The 25,720-nt window shown below is 46.7% G+C and overlaps 1 protein-coding gene and 1 long non-coding RNA gene across 3 annotated transcripts in view; one reads left to right on the top strand and one right to left on the bottom strand.

Annotated features, from left to right (window-relative positions):
- LOC118146260 (uncharacterized) overlaps positions 1-25,720 on the bottom strand; it is a 50,944-nt gene that overhangs the window by 1,665 nt on the left and 23,559 nt on the right. The window contains exons 2-3 of one of the 2 annotated variants that reach the window (XR_004731869.3): positions 11,317-11,477; positions 10,193-11,176 (exon numbers count right to left, since the gene is read on the bottom strand). This is a non-coding gene — a long non-coding RNA (uncharacterized LOC118146260). Of the gene's footprint in view, positions 1-10,192; positions 11,177-11,316; positions 11,478-25,720 lie in introns of those variants that run through there. The other variant, XR_004731868.3, reaches the window with a different exon arrangement.
- CHAT (choline O-acetyltransferase) overlaps positions 1-25,720 on the top strand; it is a 55,701-nt gene that overhangs the window by 23,809 nt on the left and 6,172 nt on the right. Inside the window, exons 8-13 of the mRNA XM_035267676.3 lie at positions 10,030-10,199; positions 13,306-13,406; positions 14,211-14,339; positions 16,586-16,708; positions 19,658-19,799; positions 19,938-20,000. Of these exons, the coding sequence (XP_035123567.1) occupies positions 10,030-10,199; positions 13,306-13,406; positions 14,211-14,339; positions 16,586-16,708; positions 19,658-19,799; positions 19,938-20,000 (728 nt within the window). The remainder of the gene's footprint in view (positions 1-10,029; positions 10,200-13,305; positions 13,407-14,210; positions 14,340-16,585; positions 16,709-19,657; positions 19,800-19,937; positions 20,001-25,720) is intronic.

Below are 25,720 nucleotides of genomic sequence, written 5' to 3'. Positions count from 1 at the left end.
AGACTTCTTCAGTGAAATTATTTGGCCTGGAGATTTCTTATTTAGGAGTTTTAATCTTGCTAATTAAATATCCTTAACCCATTTATGCCTAGTGTTCCATTATTGGAATGGTAAGATCTTGGGAGTTATTTATATCCTATTGCTTAACGTCATCACCAAGATCTGATTTTTCATAAAAAAAATTTGCAACCTCCAGCATAAATAGGTTAATAATAATAGGACTATTCAAAAATCATAATATTAAATGTATTCTGGTAGTTTATATTTTTCAAGGGATTGGTCCATTTCATATAAGTTGTCAGATTTATGTGTATAGAATTGTTTATAGTATAGTATCCTCTTATTATACTTTTGATGTCCGCATGATCTGTAGTGATATTAGTGGTTGTGGCTCTCTCTCTCTCTCTCTCTCTCTCTTTCTCTTTGTTCAGTCTCTCTATAAATTTGATTCGTCTTTTAAAATAACTAGCTTTCTTTTCATCGATCTTTTTTCCTGTTTTCAATTGCATTGATTTATGCTCTTTATTATTGCCTTCCTCTTTCTTGAACTGGGTTTTTTCTGCTCTTCTTTTTCTAGGTTCTTCAGGTAAGAAATTACATTATTAATTTGAGAGTTTTCTAATGTAAACCTTTAGAAAAGATACTTTAGGTGTATCTCACAAATTTTCATATGATGTGTTTAAATTTTCATTCCAGTATATTTTTAACATTTCCCTTAAACCTCTGATATGGTTTGGCTCTGTGTCTCCACCCAAATCTCATCTCAAATTCTTATCTCCACATGTCAAGGGAGGGACCCAGTGAGAGGTGATTAGACCATGGGGGTGGGTCCCCCCATGCTGTTCTCGTGACAGTGAGTGACTTCCCAGGATACCTGATGGTTTAAAAGTGTTTGGCAGTTCCCGCCTCATTTTCTGTCTCTCCTGCTGTCATGGGAAGAAGGTCTTTGTTTCCTCTTCTCTTCTGCCGTGATTGTTAAGTTTCCTGAAGCCGCCCAAGCCATGCAAAACTGTGAGTCAATTAAATATTTTTTTCTTCATAAATTACCCGGTCTCTGTTAGGTCTTCATAGCAGTGTGAAAACAGACTAATACAACTCCCTCTTTGACCATTAATTATTTATAAGTATGTTATTTCGTTTCCAGATGTTTGGAACTTTTTATGTTATTTTTCTGTTACTGATTTCTACTTTGAGTCCACTGTGGTCAGAGAACACAGGTTAAATGACTTTAATTCTTTTCAATTTGTTGAGGGTTGTTTTATGGTCCTGGATATAGTCTATCTTGGCATATGTTCCATGGGTATTTGAAGAGAATGACTGATGATATTGTTGATTTCTTTTACGTCCTCGCTGAGTTTCTGTCTAGTTGTTCTAACAATTGTTAAGAGCAGTGTTACAGTCTCCAAGTACAACTGTGGATTTGTCCATTTCTCCTTTCAGTTCTATCAGTGTTTGCATGACATATTTTATGGTATGCTTGGTACAGATGCATTTAGGATTGCCATGCCTTCTTGGTGGATTTATCCTTTACTTTTAAATCATGTCCTTCTATGTCGCTGGTAAATTTTCTTTGCTCTAAAGTGTACTTTACCTGACATTAAGATAGCCATTTCTGTTTTCTTTTGATTAATGTTTGCAAGAAAAATATTTTCCTCCCTTTTACTTGTAACCAACCAATATGATTATATTTGATGTTCATTTCTTGTAGACAGCATATAGCTGGGTAATGTTTTGTACTATATTCTGTCAATCTCTAACTTGTGTATTTAGATCATTTACACCTTACATAATTATTGATGTGTTAGGGCTTAACTCTAACATTTAATTTTTTGTTTTCTGTTTTTCAATTATTGTTCTCTTTTTCTTGCCTTCCTGTGGGTCACATGAACATTTTTTAGAATTCTATTTTTATTTACATGTAATTTTTTTAGCATTATCTGTGTTTATAACTTTTTCTAATAGTGTCTATAGGTATGACCTTGTATATACATAACCTATCATAGTCTATTAATGCTGAAATGTTACCAGTTCTAGTGAAGTGTAGAAAGCTTACTGCCTTTTAGTCTCCTTTGTTTATAATGCACTTGTCTTAAATATTATCTCTATATACATTTAAAACCACATCAAGCAGTGTTATGATTTTTGCTTCAACACTGAAACATAGTTTAGAAGACTTAAAAGGAGAATGAAAATGAATTTATTTACAGATATTTACCCTTTCTGTTGTTCTTTCTGTCTTCTTGATGTTCCAATGTTTCTCTTTTTATCGTTGTCTTTCTTTAAAAAAAAATATTTTGTTAGGCATTCTTTCAGGACAGGTCTGCGTGGCATAAATTCTCTTAGTTTTTCCTCATGTGAAAATGTTTTTATTTCCCCCTCTTCGTTTCTGAAGGATACTTTTTTCTTGATATAGAATTCTGGATTGATAGTTCTTTTTTTTCAGCACTTACAAAATACCATGACAATTTCTTCTGGCCTTCATGATTTCTGGCTGTTGTCTTAGTTGCTTTTCTCCTATGGAATGTGTGTGTGTGTGCGCGCGCGCGTGCGCACGTGTGAAGATATATGTGTGTGTTTATATACATACATACATATATACATACATGTATATACACATGCATACATATATATATATATATATATATATATATATAGTGTCGTTTCTCTCTTGCTGCTTTCAAGATTTTTCCTTTGTCTTCAGTTTTCAAAAGTTTGACTATGATATGTTTTGGTGTAGATTTCTTTGAATTTATCCTGTTTGAGGTTAACTTATTTTCCTGAATCTTTAGATTTGTGTCCTTTGCCAAATTGGGGAAAGTATTAGCCATTATCTCCCTGAGTCCTTTCTGCTCTGTCCTCTTTTTCTTCTCCTGGGAATTTGGTGACATTAACGTCACCTTTTGTCTCACAGGTGCCTTAGGCTCTGTTCATTTCCCCCAGTCTGTTTTCTCTCTGTTATTCCAATTGGCTGATCAGTGTTGTTCTGTCTTCAAGTTCACTGAAGACCTTTAAGTTCTTTTCCCTGCTCTGTAAGTTCTCCTATTGAGTCTATCCACCGTGCTTTTTACATTGGTTATTCTATTATTCAGTCCTAAAATTTGTATTTGGTTCTTCTTATATCTTTTATTTTCTCACTAAGAATTTCTGTTTATTTGTCAAAACTTCCTATTTTTTTTCATTTGTTATAAATATGTTAAAATTGCTTATTGAATTTTTATGATGACTGCTTTTTATTTATTTATTTATTTATTTATTTTGAGATGGAGTCTTGCTCTCTTGCCCAGGCAGGAGTGCAGTGGCATGATCTCAACTCATTGCAACTTCTACCTCCCGAGTTCAAAGGATACTGGTGCCTCAGCTCCCCAGTAGCTAGGTTACAAGGGCGCACCACCATGCCCAGCTAATTTTTGTATTTTTAATGGAGATGGGGCTTCACTATATTGGCCAGGCTGGTCTCTAACTCCTGACCTCAAGTGATCCGCCCACCTTGGCCTCCCAAAATGCTGGGATTAAGGGCGTGAGCCAGAGCACCCGGCCACGATTTTTTTTTTTTTAGTCAAGTTGAGATTTTCCTAGTTCTTGGTAGAATGAGCAATTTTCTTTTGAAATTTGAATGTATTGTGTTATGAGACTTGGGATCTTATTTAAGCATGTTTTAGGTGGCTTCCTCTGACACTAGTCCAGTAAGAGAATGGGGGAGGTTATAACAGGTGGAGGTGGAAGCACAGGCTTTTCACTGGGTCTCTGTTGACACCCTGGGGGAGGGGACTTCTTATTAATGCAGGGTGGCAGGGTAGGAGTCCAAGCTACCTACATGGTCTCTATTAACGCTGTGTGGGGAAAAGGAGGGAAGGGTGGTTATTGCCCACTGGTGATGGAAGTCCCAGCTTCTATCTGAGGCTATGCCTTCTCCAATACCCCCAGAAGTTGAGATGCCTCATTACTTGGTACAGTCTGGGCTCTCTACTCGGCCTTTGCCGGTGTGGTGGTGGCCAAGGGAGGGATAACAGAGTTTTCTCTGTGGTGTTTGGCTGAAGTAGAACAGTTATTATCTGAAAGTCTTATGTCTTGCTATTCTGATCCTTTGGCTAGAGAGAGTGGGGTTTTGTTGTTTATTTGTTTGTTTTTTACTATACCAACTTGTGTTTTTATGCTGCTGACTTCTTCAACACCAAGTTGGATATTTTAGGTAAAAACGGAACAGAACAAAGAAAAACCTCACAGGTTCTTAGTTTGCTAGAGCTGCCACCACAATGCCACAGAGTGGGTGGTTTAAACAACAGACATTTATTTCTCACTGTTTTGGAGGCTGGAAGTCCGAGATGAAGGTGGCACAGTGTAGGCATCGACAAGCCATCTTCTCACTGTGTCCTCACCTGGTCTTCTCTCTGTGCACACATCCTTGATATCTATCCCTCTTCTTATGACCCTAGTCCTATTGGATTAAGACCTCATTGAACTTTAATTATCTCTATAAAAGCCCTCCCTTTAAATAGAGTCAAACTGAGAGCTGAAGCTTCAACATTTGACTTTTCAGGGGACACAGTTAAGTCCATAATACTCAGAAAATCTGCCCCTGTGGTGTTCCTTGGGTCCTGAGGTCACTGACTAGTCTGCCTTCCTCTCTCCATCTTTCAGAGTCTCCTTATGTCTGTTTTAAATAAAATGTCCAAGCTTTTAGCGGGAGGAATAGGGAAAATTATATGTTCCTGGAATCAGAAGACCCTCGCTCCAGAGCTCGTTAAAGGAGGCTTATGTAACTCAAGTCAAAGCAGCTCTGATTTGCAAGAGCGAGAAATACTTTAGTCCAAATTCTCATAGCCTCTAAGGACAGACAGTATAAAGATCACCCCCTAGGCCAGAGAGCTGGGAAGAATATGAGATGCATGATGGCAGATTTACCTCTTAAGAGAAGAAAGTGGCCAGGCGCGGTGGCTCACGCCTGTAATCCCAGCACTTTGGGAGGCCGAGGAGGGTGGATCACGAGGTCAAGAGACCGAGACCATCCTGGTCAACATGGTGAAACCCCGTCTCTACTAAAGATACAAAAAAATCAGCTGGGCACAGTGGCGCGTGCCTGTAATCTCAGCTACTCAGGAGGCTGAGGCAGGAGAATTGCCTGAACCCAGGAGGCAGAGGTTGCAGTGAGCCGAGGTCACGCCATTGCACTCCAGCCTGGGTAACAAGAGCAAAACTCCGTCTCAAAAAAAAAGAAGATGAGAGTACTCCTTCATCTAGGGAGGAAAGATGCTCAGATGGGATTGGGAAATGTTAAGAAGGGCTAAGTCCCTGAGAAAGAGCCCAGTTCATCCATCTCCTGGACTGTGAGAAGGAGAATGGGCACAGCACCGAAATCTAACTTGTGCTAACTTCCCAGGGAATAGATCAGAGCAAGCAAAGGCAGGCGTCTTAGAGTGGTGTATGTCTGGTGGTGCTTGGGCACAGTAGTGCACATTAGAGAGCAGCACCTGAGTCTTGTAGCCCTGCATAGACAGAGGTACCAGTTACTGTTTTATCTGTGCTCACTACAGTCTCAGCCTATAAGCTTCCAACCTCTAACACCAGGCTTAGGGCTCCTCAAGGCCTCCTGGCCTTTGGAATTTCCACACCACCAAAGCTGTTAGCTCCCTCCACAGGCATGGGTGTCAGCACAAGCTCCTCCTATTATTCAATCCCCACCTCTCACTATTAAGCAGGGCTTCTTGAGGAAGATTGATTCACCACTTTAAAGGAGCCTCGATGTGCTCAATGAGTATACCACAAGACAAACGGCTCCTGCCACGTGCCTCCAGCCCGCTATCCCGTGTTTCCATTACATTTGGGCCAGAGTCATGGTGGATGAGCTTGGGCATAGTGCTCATTTTCTGCCTTACACGATAAACTTGTCAGCATTTGACTGATCAGCTACTTATATGCAGGGAGTTCATTTGCAAGGCCACCTGGCTTCCCTCTCTGTTGTCCTGCTCCCATTTCACCCTGTCTAATGAGCCAGGACCTGGTTCCTGTTCGGCGGCGCTGGGCTCCTGGGCCCTGCACAGCATGCACGTGATGGCATGCCATGGGGCCTCCTCACAATCCATCTTGCCTGCCTGGAGGTGACCCGGGCAGTGATGTCCAGGGAGTGATGCCTCCTGGCTGGGCAGGCATGCTGTGGGCGGCTGCCTGAGGAGCTGCAGTCTGCCCACTTCACATTGCCTTTGGGGATATTTTTAAAGAACACTTGGTAAGGGCAGCTACCAAGCCAGGGCTCTCAGAGCTCACCCTGAGGTGTGGCCAACAGGGACAAGGTGGGCAGCATTCAAGCTGCTCGTGGCCCGGGCATGGCTAGTGTCCAGGCCCATGCCCTTCCCAAGTTGCCAAGTATCCAAGACTCTGTTCTGAACACACTGAGCTCTTCCATGATCCTTCAGTGACTCCCTGTTGTTGCTGGCTAAAGTCACATTACTGAGCTGGGCATTCACAGTGCTCGTTAATAAACCTGAGCATTGGGATTGGACGCCTGAGATCAAACCCAGCTCCCTCTACTTACTGAATAATTAATATCATCCCTGTTTACAAGAGGGCCTTATAAATGGCCTAAGGTCAAGACATTTGGTTTCTCTGCTCCTAACCTGTAAATGAGGCATGACAATGATACCTATCTCAGATGCATCAGTGTGTATGTTTAAATTGATACCTGGCACAATGGTAGGTACCCGACAACTGTTAGCTAATAGCGTCACATCACTGTGTTCTTCCAGCCCTGCCTAAATCCTGTGCCCTCACCCGTAAGCTGGAGGTCAAGCCAATTACTCACAAGCTATGCTTACAAGCTTGGGGTCTGTTCCCCACCATCCAAGCCACCCTCCCATCCTCCACCCACTACCCTGCACTATTATACACCTCCTGGCATGCCTCTCCCTTCCTCTCTGCTGATCTGAACCTGACCCAGACCTGGCCAAGGTCTCCCCATGCTCTGAAGGCACTGGCTAGCGTGGGACAGCCTGAAGGGACCCCAAGCACAGCACATAGTAGAGGGCTGAGCACCGTGGCCATCTGCAGGTTTCCTAAGGAGGGAGAAGGGCAGAGCAGGGAGCCTTGCAGAGGTAAAGGAGCCCTACCTTGTCCCAGCCTCACCCTACCCCCACTGCCCCACCAACCCATGAAGCTCAAAGCCTCGAAAGTAGTTGGTTTTTGCCCTTCAGAAGGACATGGCCTCTCCCTTTCCCATTAGCCAGCTGGGCACCTCCAGGCCCCCTCTCTCAACTGGATCCACAGATCCCAGCCCTTCTGGGGCCAGACCAAAGGAAGCAGAATGAAGTCCATTACCCACCATGGACTGTGCTTGCCTTGTGCAGGGGGCCCAGGCCGCACCCTCAGTGAGTGCTGATACAGGGGAGAGGACCAGACCAGGCGTCCAGGGGCTGAAAGTGCTGACTGTCCAAAGCATGGTGGTGTGGGAATGGCAGTGGGATCATGTGCTGTGCAGCAGGGGGTGGTGGGCAGGGTTTGGGAGGCCACCTCTGCGCTCAGGTGCTATGTGAGGCTGGCGTGGCAGTGTGCAGGTTCCACATCTGCACTGCGCAAACTGTGGAGGCCTCACACTCTGGGCGTCAGGTGACCTCAAGGGCAGGGCTGGCACCACCAGAGGATGAGGGAGCTCAAGGAGGGCTTTTATAGGCAGAGTAGGAGAAAGGTCTTGTCCTAGGCACAGGCTGCACGATTACAAGGAGATGGGATGTGCACAGAATCAGGGAGGGACATGAGGTTGTCTGTGAGGTCCATGCAGGGATCTGGGGAGGAAAGGAGGTGGGGCAGCAGAGGTGTGAGCCAAGGAACCCACGGTGCCATGTTTAGAAATTGGGATTCTCCCTTGTGGGCAGTAGGAGCCATTTCAGGTTCTGCGAGGGTGATGTGGTGACTGCACCGTGCTGAAGGAGCTTACAGGAAGGGGAGTTTCCCCAGAGCCTGAGCTGGCTCTCACTTATGCTTATATTCTCAGAGCATGGCCAGATCCTTGATGCTGATCAGACTGAGGCAGGGAAGCCCAAGAGGCCATGCAGAGAGCAAGGAGGCATCCTGGCCTTGTAGGGACCAGGAGGGTTTCTGAAAGCACCGGGGTCCCAAAGCCTCATCCTCGACAAGAGGGAAAAGAGGACATCCCAAGGCTACTCTGGCTTCCCAGGGTGGATGGCTTGCTGTGGGAGACATCTCCTTCCCCAGAATTTGCAGAAAGTGAGAGAAAAGGGATGCACGGGGATTGGAGAATTTGCAAAAAAGGGTATGCATGGAGACTGGAGACTCCTTTCAGTCAAGGGCATCTGTGGAAACCCCTTGTGAATCTGGAGAATTCACCTGGGCAGAGCGAAGACCAGTGCAGTTAGCATCTGTGTACCCAGCAGGCTTTGAGAAGACCTAGGAGATGGTCTTAAAGACTGACTGCACCCTGGGAACCGGAGCTGCCCACTTCCCCGAGGAAGGCAAAACACAGGGGAGAGCTCCCGCCGTCATATCCACGATCCAGGCAGCAGGATGGAGGAAGGTGGGAAGCAGGCCAAAGAGCACATGCTAGTTATCTTTGAGGAGGTTTCCCGGAAGCTGTCATACAGCTTTTTGAGATCTTGCTGGCAGAATTTTGACACCTGGTTACCCCTAACTGTAAGGGAGATTGGGAAGTACACCTTTAGTTGGTTGTCCATGGACCAAGCTAAAAGCCATGGATTCTATGAGCAAGGGAAGAAACTGTAGTGTGCAACTAGCAGTCTCTACCATGTAATGCACCTTTACCTGCAAATGCCATGCCCCCCATCCACCCACATAGAGCACTCTCACCCCTGCCCTGGGTGCCTCATCCTGTCCCAGCATCCAGCTCCAAGGTCAGGCTCTCCTGGTGATACACAGCCCTCACCACTGGGTCTTGAAGTCACTCCTTAGAATTTTAAACCAAAATATTAAACTTTGGTTTGGGTGGACTTTTTAACTTTTCCTGAACTTTAAACCAAGAGCCAGGCTGTGCACTCCCACAGCCAGTACTGAGAGGTGGAGAGAACATCGTCAGCACAATAGACCCGTTTGGAAGAAATGAGAACACGCAGCAAGAGCAGCCCTGGCCCCCAGCAGGTCCTGCCAGGTGGCCTTGGTGAACCTCCCTGTGCCCTGCAGAGGAAGCTTCCTGGGGAGGGCAGCTTCTAGTGCTCTCTGGAAGGAACCCACGTGTCCCTGGGGAAGTCATGTCCTCTGTGCCTGACTCCCACTCCTGAAAAGGCATCCTTGTCTGTACTCCTCCAGTGCCACCAGGGAGGGAGATTCCCTTTTGAAACCCACTTCCTCTGCAAGGTCCAGAGGAGCCTGGGAATTGGTAGAGGCTCACGCAAAAGCCAGCTGTGGGCCAGGCTTGGCACTCCTTTGGGTCCATGAGTCCAAAACGGCTCCTATGAGCTCATCCTGATGCAGGTTCAGGGAAGCCTGGCCCTTCCACCTGCAGCTCTGCCTCTGAATCAACAGCTTGGGGACAGGGAGGTGAGCAACACACTTCCTTCCGGTTTTCTTGTGAAATTGCCTAATTTTGAATTGGCAATTTCAAAATTGGAAAACTAATATAGATGTCTGAAAGTTACAGTTCAGGGCAAACAAGCATGCCTACACACAGATGTGGCTCACAGCTTGAGTGGAGGGTGCTATTGGGTGGGGATTAGGGACCCCTCCACTGAAGTGGACAGACCTGAGGGTCTAAGCATCCCCCTTCACCTTGGCATGCAGAACCAGTGGCCCACACATCTGGAGGAGAGCTGGCTGCAGCTGAGGGCAGGGCTCCTTCAGGGATCCTGAGAATGAGCTGGGCTCCTGGGGTAGGACAGAGGTTCAGGACACTCTTGCTGACTTCACTGCCCACTCATAGCGGGGCAGGATTAGGGAATCAGGGCTGGCTCAAGATGTGGGTCTTAGTGTGATCCCACAAGACAGGACTGCCCTGCCCCATACGGGGCTCCAAGGAGGGAAACCTGGCCTGGAGAGGGACAGGTGCTAGGGCTGTGCCTGCCTCCTCTGCAGACTCCACCAATCGGGACTCGCTGGACATGATCGAACGCTGCATCTGCCTTGTGTGCCTGGATGCACCAGGAGGCGTGGAGCTCAGTGACACCCACAGGGCACTCCAGCTCCTTCACGGCGGAGGCTGCAGCAAGAACGGCGCCAACCGCTGGTATGACAAGTCCCTGCAGGTAAGTCATTCAGGTGACCCTGCAAGAGCACACCCTTGCCCCCAGCAAGAGAGTGAGCAGGCAAGCCTGCAGAGCCCAGCACCCAGCCCGCATGTACTTGCGTCTGGCAGGAGCACGCACTGCCCTCTGCTGCCCAAGAGGCTGGGTCTGATGGATCAGGGGAGCTGGAGGGGTCTGAGATGTGCTGTTGATGTCAATCTCTGGACAAGCCAGAACTCTTCTTGGGAGCCAGTGGCCGAACCAAACTCAAACTCCCTAACCTTCCTGCAGCCTGTGCCAGGAAGGTCTGGGCCAGACCTAGGGCTCATTTCCCATCACCCATCACACCTGTGAGGTGGGGGTTTGCCAGGAGCAAAAGGGTACAACGGACCCCACTGAACAAATCCTTAATGCACTCTGAGAGAATCTGATGCCCAGAGCTGTCAGCTTTTTGGATGTCCACCCCTGTGGCCTGGCAATGTCGACATACCTCCCTCAAGCCGTGAGAAGTAGAGCAGCCCAGAACCTCCATGGAAGAAAGATCATAAGATAAAATAATTCATATTTGTTCATTTGCGTGACATCAGCCTAGAAGTAAGAAATTTGCTTTGGCCTAGAGAAAAATACCCATGCAGACGGGAATGAAGTCAAGGTTAAACCATTCATTCCCGTTCTGCCATCCTCCTTTTATTCCCCCAACATGCCAATCCTGAATGTAGTCTTGTTTATTTTAAAGTGGCTACCCTTTTATACTTTATGCCATGTGGTATAAAACAGCAGGCAAAACATCTCTCTACTTTCGGTTAACAAAGCTCACATTCATAAGCATGTCTAGACAACACCGCGTTTTCCTTTCTCTCTGTCCCTACATTCTGCAGGTTTTCCTTTTTATTGGTTTGCATATTGATTCCATTATTTCTGATGTGTTCTCTGGCTGCTGGGCCAGCCGTTTTAGCCTCCACAGTTGTGCTAATGGCTTATCATCTTTCACGGAGCAGCTGTGGGGGTGAACCAATGTAATACATGCACAGAATCTGGAACTCAGCCTTGGTAGCAGTTTTTAAAAGACACCACTTCCCTCCCTCCCTCCCTCCCTCCCTCCCTCCCTCCCTCCCTTCCTTCCTTCCTTCCTTCCTACCTTCCTTCCTTCCTTTAGTGACAGGGATGGATAAGTAACAACATGAGGGTTGGCACAGCCCTCAGCGCCTCTCAGGGTGAGTCTATGCTGATCTCCAGGCTCTTTTCATCATCAGGACAGATTATCAGGTGAGCCAGAGAAGCCAGCAGGGCTCCATGGACCTGAATACAAAAGGATGGAAAGCTGGTCTCAGGACAGCAAAGCAAGGAATGCTGGGGGCAGAAGGGGAGGGTCTGCAAGGGGTGAGTTTGGGGAGAAGCTCTGTGGGAAGTGAGTTTCTTTGCAGAATTCGAGCAAAGATCCAGGCCTCTGGCATACCAGGGGAGCGACTGGGAGGAGACCAGGGGAGAGGCAGCTTGGGACATGTGGAGTGGTATGGTGCCCTGGAAGAACTTCAGTAAAACTCCTGGAGTTTGCTTGCCTTGTTTGCTTAGGGCTGAAGAATGAGTATCTCCTGGGTGTGACGGGCTACCAGGCAACCTGCTTCATTTGAATTACAGTTTTAAAAAAATGGAAAAAACAAACAAAAAAAAGAAACATGATGAATCTAAAACTTAAAAATTTCTAAATTTAAAAATCCTAAATTTTGTTATATGTTTAAAATATTTCCTGAACAAGTTTGTTGTAACATTTAAGTATAAAATTATGAAAATAAACTTATTCCATAGGTAAACAAGTCATAACGAGTGTGTGCTGTTGGAATAGAGACAATCAACTTCCTCCCTGCTTAAAACAGTAGCAACAATGACAAAAAATAATAATCTCTGCATTTAATTATTCATCTTTCCACTTTCCCCAATGGAAAAAAAGCCACAGGACTCCTAGAGGAAAGAGTACTTTGATAAAGCAGCAAAAGCTCTGGATATTTTGACTTTTATCAAGCATATTCAAAAATAGCATGTACACATTGTCAGTCTTGATTCATTTAGTCCCTCCAGATTACTTATTATTTATTTACTGCTGAATCACTTTAAAGCAAATAATTTCAGCTAACAATACTTAAAAATAAAGCTCTCACAAATAAGGATGCTTAAAAAACAAAAAAGAACCAAATTTTGTCCTTATTATTTTCTCCCAGTATTTTTGTGCACTAGGTGTGATCCCTTTCCCACGTCAGCTAGAGTCTTTGTAAAGTCACCAAAAAAGTCATAAGTAAACTCAACAGCTCCTATGGATCCTTCATATACCTCCTCTCCATTCTGCTTCTCAATCCATGAGCCAAGATGGGTCTGTTTTCAGTGACAGCAAACTGAAGTCCGGAGAGTTGACGCATCTCATTTAAGCTCTCATAGCTGCAGAGCTAGCCACATGTGGGTCCCCGACTAGAAGCCCAAGCGGCAACCAGTGGAGCATCTCCTGTATCTCCTTCCTTCACTTCTTCATCCTTCCTTCATTCCTTCTTTACTGATTCATCCTTCCTTCACACCTATCAAGGGATATTTTATTTCTCCCTAGGAATCTGCTTACCATCCAAAACAGACTGTTACCTTTCATTGCCACTCATTCCACACATTTATTGAGCACATACAATGGGGGGCACACTGGTATAGATCCTGGGAATAAAATCATTGGTGGCCAAAACAAACAGGGCCCTTCAGACAAATAGTTACATAAAGCACTGCGGGATGGTGCCTGTGATGCATGCTATGAGGGGAAACAAGGCTGATGGGCCTCGTCCATGCCCCAGAGCAGCTATGCAGACTTGGGATGAGCTCCTCAGAAATCCCTGGACTGCTCAGTCAGGGAACTTGGGGCTCTACCTTCAGTGCCCAGAGCCTTCATGGGAAAGAGGTAGCAAGTGCAGAGCTGTCATGGATTCTCATATTCTCAGGCCACTGCAAATCACGTGCAGAGTTCTCAGGAAGTAATGTGCTCTGGTGTCCTTGGAGGAGAGGTGCTCCTGAGAAGCCAGGGGCCTGACCTGGGGACAAGGGGCTGCCTCGCACTGCTGACTGTCCCGTGGTCGCCACTCCCTCTTTTCTCTTGCAGTTCGTGGTGGGCCGAGACGGCACCTGCGGTGTGGTGTGCGAACACTCCCCATTCGACGGCATCGTCCTGGTGCAGTGCACTGAGCATCTGCTCAAGCACATGTGAGTCTGGAGTCCTGGGCTGCCATGCTAGGCCAAAAAAAGAGATGAATTTGAAAGCAGCTTTGAATAAGATATCATGTGCTTCACAGGCCATGGAGAGGAGGTAGCAGATTTAGGGCAGTCAGGGAGAAGCGTGGCAAGGAATTCTCAGGAACGTCTGCCGTGAGAGAGGGGAAGCCTACATCAACACCTACTTCTTGTCCTGAGTCAGGGCCAGGCCCACAGCTGCCCCAACACAGGGGGAGTTCTCTGAGCCTCACTGCTTCCAAATCCCCAGTCTGGGTCCCTCCTTCGCTTCTGAGCAAGGGTCCTCTGTGCCTTAAACAAACGGCGTTCCTTCCTCCATTCCCAATTTTACCCATTCTCTCCTAGGATCTTCTCCTTGCATCTAAGTCTTTAATCTCTTCCACGAAACTCTAGGGTCACTGAAACCCAAACCAGGCCTAGTAGTCACAACCCTTGTAGAACAAAACAACACAACTTGTTTCTCTCTTAAATTTCTCTCCAAGTGTTCTGTAAGTGTTAGGGTGTCACATAGTCTAATAGGAAAACAATGAAAAGAAATAATGGGTTTTGGAGTCAGGTGGAACTGGATGGCACCCCGGCCCTGCCACTTAATAATTTTGGTGGCCTCTCTGAGCCTCAGTTTATTTATCTGCACAGTGGTTCAGGGACAGCTCATACCCCCTGAAACTCCGTGGCTGCAAACACTGACAGCTAAGATGATTGAAGAGGGCAAAGAAGCAATGTCTCCCTCAGCTCTCTGGCCACAGGGCCTCAGGAGGTCGCCTCTGTGCCCAGCAGGACACAGAGCAGCAGGAAGCTGGTTCGTGCAGACTCAGTCAGCGAGCTCCCTGCCCCCCGGAGGCTGCGGTGGAAATGCTCCCCGGAAATTCAAGGCCACTTAGCCTCCTCTGCGGAAAAACTTCAACGGTAAGGACAAACCAAAGTGTCCTTCAAGGGGTGTCCCTAGGGACCACTCTGCCCCTGTCCACTAGCTCCCAAGGATCCTGGAAGTTTCCAAAGACCCTTGGCTCCCCTGCCTCCCCTTGGGCTCCACCTCGTCCCTATCCCTCATGGAAATGTAGTCAAACTAAAGGAGAGTTATAACTCTGGGGAAATAACCTTGCTGAAGTATCCATCATTTCCATAAAATGCAAACACAGAGCTATTTTTTATGATTTATTTATTTATTTTTTCACAGTTTCACCTGACTGAGCAGAGTCACGGCTGGGAAATCATCCCCTGCTTTCAGGGGAGTAATAAACAACTGGTTTGAATAGGTCATTTGAATTCAAGCTATTTCAATTTGCTTGAATTTACATAGCAACTTCACAAGGGGGCCTTTTTCCCCACGGCGGGGGTGGTTCAGGTCCTAACCCTAACGGGACCCTCGAAGGAGGGCCTGGTGCTGGTGGTGGGAGCCGCAGCCTGGCAGCCATGTCCACATGGTAGCTGTTGATTCCTTCATTCAGTAAGCGAGCAAGCACGAATGCATGCATTCACTGGTTTGCTCATTCATTCATCAAACATGTGCAGAACTCTCATGTGTGCCAGCCCTGTGGTAAGACTCTGAGAACACAATTAGCTGCCATGGGAGCCACACTCCATACTTCAGTGGAATAAGCAAATTCCCAGGCCAACATGTGTGATACAGTAAGATTAGTGCCAAAGGTAAAAACAACCATGCTGACCTGAACCCACAAAGAAACAGATGCTGAACTCTGCCGGGACTGTGAGGGAGGGCCTTGCAGAGATGGGCTTGAAGGATGGATAGGCATTCATGGCGCAAGCAGATGGGGAAGAGGCAGAAAGGTAGCTTCTTCAAGCCTGTACAAGTCATAATGATGCAGGCTGGTTTGGAGACCAGCAAGTGAGAATGGCCAGAGCTGGGGCACAAAAAGGAAGTTGGGCTGCACTGTGACGAATGTCACTGTCTTCCGTTAAGGGCCTAGAGCCTGCCCTGCCAATGGTAAGGAGCCTCTGGAGGGTTCTGTGCAGGGGATATAGGGATGCCCTCTAGGAGGCTGTGGAAAGAGCTCATGTGAACAGGACAGAGTGTAGCCAGGCTGGGCAGCTGAAGGGTGGGAAGGACTCTTCTGCTGGGAGCTGCCGTGGAGAGCGCCTGTCTTTGGTGGGCACGGCACAGTTCAGGTGTGCTATAAAGCAGTGTCCACATCTCAGCTTTGCAGGGTTGTTCAGGAGGTAAGCCAGGGGCCAGGGCAGTGAGCTGGTGGGCTGGTGAGTCCTTGGGGACCGAAGAAGTCCACTCCCTTTCAGAAACCTGAGCAGACTCCATGTTCCCAGAGGCTTCTCCAGGTTCCCAGCTCCTCCCTCCTGAGGCTGAGAGAGCCAGGAGAGGCCCATGGATAGGGAAGCAGGAGGCTCCTCCATGAGGGGCCTGAGGGGCCCATACAAGGGGATAGGGGCCCAAGTGGGCACAGCTTGGGGAAGAGGTTTCCAGGTGGCCGTGGTGACAGTGAGCTCAGTCTGTCCCAGGAGTCTGTTAACAGGTGGATCTAAGGGGCGACTACTTGTGGGAACTGGGTCACCTCTGAGTCCCCCAGTGTCCTCAGCACCTGACCCCACCAAGAGCTGAGCTGCTGTGAGCAGGAGAAATACTTCAAGAAGAGGCAGGCAGGAAGCATGATGTCCAGAGGGAAGGAGTGGGTGCGCGCTCAGGGTGCCCACTCATTCTCTGTACCCACACACGGCTGGTGGGCAGATGCATGAACCTTCCAGACACTGCTCCAGTGGGCAGTCAGCCAGAACCCCAGACTCCTGATGGAGGAGGAGATTGGTCAATATGGGGGCCAACAAGTGCTCAAGAGTCTCAGTGCAGACTCCTGTTGCTCTGACAGTGAATGACAAAGTCCCAGGCATATCACCCTGGGAGGTCCTGTCTCACTGCCACAGCCAGGACCATCTCTCCACCCACTCTCCAGAGCAGGGCCACCACCTCGCCCAGCTGAGCTCACCTTTGGTCATAGTAGTCCTGGCCCAGCATGCCTTCTGACATTTTCATAGGTCAAGGCGTGTCTCTGACACCTCAGTGCACTCCTGGAGGGCAGGGACTGAGTCCTCACCTTCCAGAGCACTAGGACACAGAGCCGCCTCAAGAAGCCCGGGGAAACCCTATGGTGTATGCAATACAAGCATCTTTTCTTTTTATTCCTCAGAATAGTAAAGAACCTTGACTTCATTGTCTATAAGTTTGACAACTATGGGAAAACATTCATTAAGAAGCAGAAATGCAGTCCTGATGCCTTCATCCAGGTGGCCCTCCAGCTGGCCTTCTACAGGTGAGTGGAGGTGGAATGAGTCTGTACCTGGGAGGGCTGATAGACACGATGCTGTAGGATTTAGGGTCTAGAAGCATCCTGGGGGAGGGACAGCCCACTGGGGCGTGGAGGACTGGACAGTGACCGAGGCTGCATGAAGGAGGTGCAGACCGAGGTGGGTTAAATCCAACCTCAGAATGAGAAGGAAGTGCCATCAGGGAACTGCCTGGGTGATGGCACTGGGGCATGGAGCTCCAGAGGGCTGGAGTGTAGAGCTGAGAAGAGCCAGGTAGGGATGAGGATCATGGAGGCGGGCGGAGGGGCTGCTCTCCATCCCAACTTTCCCCACCTCACCCGAACCCTGTTGCTGCAACCTGTTCCTCCCCAGTCTTCCCAATCTTGCTAAGGAAGTAGAACCAGCAGCCCCCTAGCTGATCAAGACAAAGACTGTGGACTCATCGTTGATTCAACCCTTTCCCGTATCCCCGCACACTGCCATGTCAGTTCTCCTCCAAATGTCTCTCACCTGCCCTGCACCCCCACTGCCATCGGCCCCTCCCAGGCTGCCATCAGCTCATGCTTGGCCAACCGCAGCACATCCTAAGGTCACTGCTTCCAGTATTATCTCTAATAATCCTGTCTTCATGAAGAGTGAACTTTGAAATATGCAAATCAGACTAGATCACTTTCCACATGAAACTTCCCAGTGCCTTCACACCAGCTCTCTCCTGCCTCCTGACCTTTGCCCTGGCTGTGCCTCTGTCACCCATCTCTCACCATCCTCCACACACACCAGCCCTTTCCAGCCCAGGTTCCATCCCTCAGAGCCTTTCCCTATCCCCTTATCTGACGCAGCCACCTCTGGCCTCCTTGCCACCTGTTTTCTATCATACCACATTGCGTTTTCTTTTTCTTTCAAGGTAATTGTTACTCATGTGAATTGCATTATTGGTAGGTTTACTGGCTTTGTTTTTTAGCCTGTCTCCGCAATCCTGACACTCTCTGAGTCCCTAGCACCCACACCAAACCTGGCACAGAGTAGGTGCCAGAGACTGAATCACAGATGGGAGGCTTAGCCAGAAGTGGTCTGGCCAGGCCTGGGATTTACAAAAAGCTCTCTAGTGGTGGCCCAGGTCACTGTGTGTCAGGGAAAAAGTAAAAAGGAGGGAAATCAGGAATGAAGGCAGAGGGAGAGGTCAATTAGCCTTTATAGGAGGTGAAGAAACCAAAATGGGAAATCAATCTTCCTGGAGATGTGGCCAGGTCCTGACAGTTCCAGGGCTCCAGAAGCAGCAGCTCAAAAGCTTTTGGCAATAAATGGTAAAGCTCTGCCCTCAGACCTGCTTTCAGTTTGCACCTTCCATGAAGGGCATAACGTGACCCTGCAGTAAAGCCAGGGCAAGGCATTTTCACTGATAAGCAGGCAGCGCCGGTGTGGACGCAGCAGTCCAGTGTCCCCTGTAATTCTCAAGGAAGTGAATGCAGCTGCTTTGTCTGTCCTGTCCGGACACCTTGGGGAAGGCTGATATCATTCCACACGAGGACTGGGCTTGCCACTGAGCCGTCAAAAGGCAGAAACCTCACCAGCACTGAGATGCTGCAGGACTTATCTGGCATTTGGAACAGTGGTCAGTGTCTTCTGATACTCAGAGGGCATGGGACCAAGATAGGCTATGAGGTCAGCATCCTGCTGGAGCCTCGACTAGGGACCTCACTGAGACCAGCTGCTCAGGACCTGTCGCTTCCAGGTTTCAGATCCAGAGCTGAGGGGCCAGTGCAGCCTGCACAGCACCCCTCCTCCACCTTCCTGTGGGCTGTGCTGTCACTGGACAAGGCCAGGAATGGACACAGCCAGAGGCTCCTGGATTCATCAAATAGCCAAAGAGGATCTGCTTCCCATGAGCAGCATTCCTCAGGCTCTAAGCTGCAATAATCACAGTTGTTTTTATCTGCCCCTAGATTCAGCAGAAACCTAGAGGCTGCCTGAATTGGGCTTGGTCAGTGACTGGCCAGTGATGGCGTTTGCCTCCAGGGACCATAGAAACGGGACAGGAGCTCCTTGCTGGAGTCTTGGGGAAATTTGTCAGAGTGTACAGGAGGTCATTCCTGTGCTCACCAAGCAAGACAGTGTCACACACCCTGCAGAATTGGACACAGCCTTCCCAAACCTCCAGGAGCGCAGCCAGTGAGGGAGAGACATGCCCTGAAGGGCTGAGATGTGGAGCCATGACTTGCGGGGTGACACTGGGCTGTCACTACTTCTCTCAGAGCTCTGTGTCTTTTTCCCTCCCCCACTCCCAACACTTACTGACTGGTGAGAAAGGGGGCGTGCCCTCCAGGGCTGCAAGCCCAGGGACGCTGGCCCAGTTCCCATGCATAAAGAAAGAGGCATCCTGTTGGTGGGGAAGCGGCCACTGCTGCTTGGGTCATGGACATCAGGGAGGAGAGGCACAGCCATGGTGTCCATGGGTCTGTCAGAAGCTTGGCCGTCCCTTGAAGGGAGGGCCTGGGCAGCAATTTACGCTCACCACCACTAAGGCCCCTCCCTGCTTCCCTCTGGAGGTCATGCTTGAATCAGTTTAAATAAAACAGGATTCCCTCATGGGTGGGAATGATTAATTACACAATTATTCCATTCTGTGTTATTCATCAAACACTCATCAGGTCTCACAGAAAACTGTAGGTTTCCCACCAGGTTGAAATTTTTTTTGAAGCGCTGCCCATAACTTCCTTATTTTATGTCAGTGCGCATCCCCTGTGTAATCAAGCAAACGTGGCTCTCCACGTGGGAGGCTCCCCAGCGTCGTCTCTGGGAATTCCTTCTAGAATTCTATTTACATTAAAATGAAATATTCTGCCGAGTCAAGTCAGAGCTGTGAAAATAAAGCCTGCTGAGGCAATTTTTCTTTCCGAGTTTATGATTCCCCAAGAATAAATTACCACGTGCCATTCATCCTTCATCCCACGCAGGCTCCACCGAAGACTGGTGCCCACCTACGAGAGCGCATCCATCCGGCGATTCCAGGAGGGACGGGTGGACAACATCAGATCAGCCACTCCGGAGGCACTGGCTTTTGTGAGAGCCATGACTGACCACAAGGCTGCTGTGCTGGTAAGTCTCGCCCCACCCCATGGCCACCGGAGACCAGTGAGGCCGCTGTGAGCTGCCCTCACCTCGGCCCTCTGAGCACCAGACGCTTTGGCTCCAAGCAGCCTTTTGAACCCCGTGCTGCCTGTGCTCTGTTGACAGGCTTCTGAGAAGCTTCTGCTCCTGAAGGATGCCATCCGTGCCCAGACTGCGTACACAGTCATGGTGAGTGACGTCACACCACCTCACAACCCCACACTAGAGCTGTGCCTGGGACCTGGCAGAATGGATGCCATGGCATGAGACCACATGTGAGGACCCAGCCACCTATGACCCAGGGACTTGGCAAGGCTGCTTCAACCCCCAGCCTCTTGTTTCTTAGTTTTAGAACCTAAGTAACACAGCATTCCTGCTTTTGACATGGATTTTATAAGAACACAATGAGTTACCACTTTTCAAACCCTTTGAAACAACTATATTGATAATAATAGCACCTTACATGTATAGCATCTTGCAGTTCATACAAGAGGAATCAACTGTGAGAGGAAGAGGCTCAAGCCTAGCAAGCAGTGGAGGCTCACACGCCTTGCTCAGTTGCAGGCAAGCGAGTGTCTGTTCCCAGTGAGGGCTGCTTTTGCCTCTTATTTTCTGTATATTTATTCATACTACCTGTGAATAAAAAGTCTTTCCTGAAAATTAATGGGGAAATCAAAATTGCAAGGAAAATGCGTCCCTAGTTTAGAGAAATAATTTCTTTTCTGGCACTGCAAAGCTATTGCTTGCAGTAGCAAAACAGTAGAGAAGAAGCAACGACTTGGGCTGTTATCAATACCTTCGTTGCAAGTCATTCTAACACAGTCTTTGAAGGATCATGTACTCTATGAAAAGGAGCGAGCAAATTTCACTCTAGATACCTGAAAACAAAAACAATGCATTTCTGGATTTTAGAACTAGCCAACGTAGACTTTCCTCTAATTTAGTTGCTAGGTCCCAAATTCATCTAAATACTTAAGCGTTTGTTCTATTTGGGGAAAATGTAGCACCTCGGCCACTCATGTATTCAGTGGGTGTTTTTGTTTTGTTTATTGTTGCTGTTTTGACCTTCACGCTTTATGCCAGACAAGGTGCTGGGTGCTTGGAAACAAAACATGAAGTCCATAGCCCTGTCCTTAGGGAAGTTGTCATGTAGTTGAGAGAAGAGGCCCTTCAACTTGAATACCAATCCCATGTGGAAAGAGCCTTCAGAAAGTAGCAGGGGACATAGAGGAACCAGCTGTTTCCTCTGCTTGGGAAAGCCAGGAAGAATTCCCAGGGGAAGTGGTGCTTCATGTGAGACACAAAGGATGAAGAGAGGCTTGTCAGGCAGACACAGAAGGGAGAGTTGGCTCAAGAAGGGCACCAGGTGCAAAGGCAGAGAGCCTTAAGAGAATAAGACCCATTCGAGGAAAAGTAGTGCATAGCTTGCAAAGGACAGTGGAGGAGGGGAGATGTTGGATTTCCCTGTTACCAAGTGTGTTACAGTGACTGGGAAAAAGAAGGACTGATTGGAATTGGGGTTAGGAATGTTTGCCACGGGGCAGAGTTGCTGGTTGACAACGTTTCTAATACTGAGGGAGAGCGGGTGTTTGGATTGGAGTAGGACAGGGGCAGATGAAGGGGAAGATGTAAACGCCTCCTCTTGGTGGAAAAACTCTTCCTGCATGGTGGACTGCACACAGAGTTGCTGTCATTCTCTCTGAAACTCTCCAGAAACAACAGCAAGAGATTTTTGAAAGCCATAAATACACTAGAGCAAGAGAACAGGAAAGGAGTGGCAGCAACGTTTTAGAGCCGGAAGGTAGAACACGTGGCAACTGACTCAGCAAGTAGTGAGAGAAGCTTGGGAGACTGGGTAATTGATGAACAACAGAAACTTATTTCTTACAGTTGTGGAGGTTGGACATCCAAGATCAAGGTACCAGCAGGTTCAGTGTCTGGCGAAGCCTACCTTGTGCTTCCAAGATGGTGCCACATTGCTGCATCCTCCTGAGGGGACAAGTGCGGTGTCCTCACATAGTGGAAGATAGAAAGGCTGAGGGCTGAACACTGTGTGCAGCCTCTTGTATAAGGGCCTTAAACCCCATTCATGACCTAATCACCTCCTGAAGGTCCCACCTCCTAATACTATCACACCATGAAGTTTCAACACATGAAGTCTGACCAGGACCCAAACATTCAAACCATAGCAATTGATGATCTATATAAAAAGCAATTAGATCTCGGTTCCTCTCTACCACCTCAGGCAGCCAGGTTACTAGGCCCCTCCCCAGAGGTGGACTAGAAGTTCATTATCTGGAGAAGCAGAAGAATTCTAGACTTGAGGACACTAAGTGCAGGTAAGGGAGGGGATACTGTACTGAAATTAAATGGTTAATTAAAGTCTCCTTACTTACTACTAAGCCCTCCAGCCACTCAGCTGCATCTGTGGTAAAATTGACTAGGCCAAGAGAGAATACTCACAGAAACTGATGGTTGGGGCCCACAGTGAAAGAACCTCGTCAGCAGATGGGGTAAACCTGCTGGTTTGCCAAGAGGCAGAGATGCTAGTTAAGAACCATTCCTATACTGAAGGAGAGCTACTGTAAGGACAGTGAAACCCACAGGTTAACAAATACTTTCTCGCACATAGATCTTCTAGTCATATTTTCAGTGCTTTATTCTTAAATACAAATAGATCCCCAGACATTGAGGAGACATAAAAGAGTAAAACCAACACAAACAAACATTTTTTGCTAATTAAAAAAATATATGTTTTAAAAACTTGAAATGGGCTAAGGCAAGAGAATCACTTGAACCCGGGAGTTGGAGTTTGCAGTGAGCTGAGATCACACCACTGCACTACATACTGAGCAACAGAGCAAGACTCTGTCTCAGAAAACAGACAAACAAAACTTGAAATGGAAAAACTACAGGAAACAACTGAACATTTTTAAAGTGACCACTGAGATTTTTTGAAAAATAAAAAGAGTTATTACATCTATATATGATGGGAAACAAAAAACATTTTTCAAGAAATAAAAATAACTCTGGAGGAAAATATGGTAGAAAAAAATTCAGTGGAAGAATTAGAAGAAAATCTGAGACAATATCCCCAAAATACCAACACAACAAAGAGATGAAATATAAGAGAGAAAAGAGACTTCGCCCAAGAGAACAATATTCCAAATAACAGTTGTTTAGAAAGAGAAAATGGTGGAGGGGGGTCCTCAACAAAATAATTCAAGAAATTTATCCAGAACTAAAGCACATGAGTGTCCATATTGAGAGAGTTCATTAAGTATGTTGCTTAATAGATGGAAAATACTCATAGCAAAGGATATGTTACTTCACTAAAGAGGAAGAGAAGATTCTAAAATCTATGAGAGGATTAAAAAAAATCAAATACAAAGATCCATAATAAAGATGTAATTAATTTCTGAACAGCATCATTGAAAGGTGGAATATAATAGAGCAATGCCTTTAAATTGTGAGAGAAAGTGACCTTCAACACACATTTCATACTGAGCTAAACTATCATCAAGTTTGAAGATAGATGAAAGACATTTTTAGACAGAGATAGTCTCAAACATTTTACTTATTAGGCACCATTTCTCATAAAGCTACTAGAGAATGTAGACTTCTAAAGAGAAAATAAAACATAAAGAGGAAATCATATGCTCCTAAAAATCAGAAGATTTAACACAAGAAAAAGATAGAGGAATCCCCCAGGATGATAGTAAAATGAGATCACAAATCAACAGTTGTTGAGCAGACCTAGAGAGCCATCGGTCCATAAAGGAGCAAGAAGTGAGAGGATGAGTGAAATTCTCACTGCGTCTCTAGGAATCAATTTGAAATAGATATATGGGGCCAGGTGCGGTAGCTCATGACTGTAATCCTAGCACTTTGGGGGGCCAAGGCAGGTGGATCACCTGAGATTAGGAGTTCAAGACCAACCTGGCCAACATGGCAAAACCTGATCTCTACTAAAAGTACAAAAAATAGCCAGGCATGGTGGTGCATGCATGTAATCCTAGCTACTCAGGAGGCTGAGGCAGGAGAATCACTTCAACAGAGGTTGCAGTGAGCCAAGATCACACCACTTCACTCCATCCTGGGTGAAAGAGCAAAACTCTGTCTCAAAAAATAAGTAAATAAAAGAAATACGTACATGGAAAGCTAAGGAAGTAGAAAAAAATTATATATTTTCAGTTCTAGGAAAAACAAAAAATTCAATAAGAAAGGAAATCTAATCATAGTATACTACATGACCCAGCTGTGAAAACTTGCTTAATTATACTTATGTATATTGTTCCGTATACATGATTATACTGTATCTTGATCAAACAACAAAGAGTTAAAACATAATTTTATTGGGAAGATGGGAGAGTAGAAGTGTGTTGGGGGGCAGAGTCATAAAAGAGCTGATATTTCACTGTCTATAACAAGAATATAGGTAAAACTGAGAAATTCAGTAATGGTAACCTAAGCATGTATTTGGAGGAAACAAAGTAAATACCCAAAAGAAATGACTAAAAGACTATAAGGAACTGCCTCTATGGGGTGGGAATCCATGCTGGCAAAATGACCTGGGATTTTGATTTGGATTTCTAAACCATACAAATATATGACAATAACAACTTTAAATTTACGAAAATATCCAGGAAAATACCCTCCAAAGCACTGCCATAGGGTTGTGTTAACAATTTTAAGTTGATGAGAATGACCAAATCAGAGAAATGGGTTTGGGGGAAGGACAGGTACAAAGGAGGTGAATCTGGTGTATGGTTGGCCATGGAGGGTAAGGAAAGTGGGAAAGAAGCAAGGAAACCTCCTAATAACTAGTAAGCATATTTGCCAGTGGTCGTGGAGAAAGGAATTTCCAATGGAGAGGCAGGCAAGGTGGTTCAGAGCCCCCATCACTTACTCTCCCAGCGCTCTATGTTTTTCCTTCCTCACATTTGAGTTATGATCATGTTTTTTTGCATGGTTGATGAAATCGGCCCCCTACTACACCATAAGCTCCACAAAGACTTAGTCTACAACTGTCTTGTTCTCTGTTGCGGCTCCAGGACCTGAAGCCCTAGGCATATAGTATGCATTCAATTAATATTCCCTAAATGAATGAATGAAAGACTGAATGATAAGTCATTTTACTCATTACTACTCATGGCTCTGAGCCAAACAACCTGTTAACTCAATCTCTCTTGCTACAGTTATTCCGAGGTGGCAAAAACAGGGGTGAGTTGACCCTTCATAGGGCAGCTGCTTCTATGGACCAACACAAATCAGAAATTAAATAGAGGAAACCAGAGAAATTAAAAGAGTGGTCTCCTTCATAGATGGGCCTGCCATTCTTTCCTTCTGTCCTGACAGGGCACATATAAAGTGAGCTGTGATTGTGTAATGTTTGTCTTTTCAGCCTCTAATTAGGTACGTTCAGAGACAGCAAAGCCTGAGTCATCTTTATGCATTCATTCGCAACTGAAAGAGAACAGCTGTCAAATCCCAAAACGTGCCTTGTAAACCTAAACCAAGTTCACTCTGATGGGGGGTTTCCTACTGTGCAAGGCTTTGACAGCTAAGTGGCCATCCTACGGAACTGTGAAACCCCAAGAGTTAATCACAGTTACCCTGATGTTGACCCAAGGTGATTGCTATGGGTCAGGGTGACCCCGAGTCTCCTTCAGTCCTTAGAATTGCTCCAAATAAACACGTAGTCCAAAACACCAGTGTGCATACTGCATACCCAGACTCAAGTGGGAGAGTTGTAGAATGAGTACCCAGCCCACTTCCAGCCACCTTACCCTCCTACATCGATATTCTGGACCTTTCTCTATTTTTCTATCCTTTGATAGAAGTTTAAATATCTTCTGATAAAAAGAAAAAGACCTTTTATCATTCAACTGGCTCTTTCCCCTTGAAAA

The sequence above is a fragment of the Callithrix jacchus genome, chromosome 12, assembly GCF_049354715.1.
Source record: "Callithrix jacchus isolate 240 chromosome 12, calJac240_pri, whole genome shotgun sequence".
NCBI lineage: Eukaryota > Metazoa > Chordata > Mammalia > Primates > Cebidae > Callithrix > Callithrix jacchus.
Note: the sequence above shows the minus strand (reverse complement) of the source record. Positions and strands in the feature narration are given on the sequence as shown.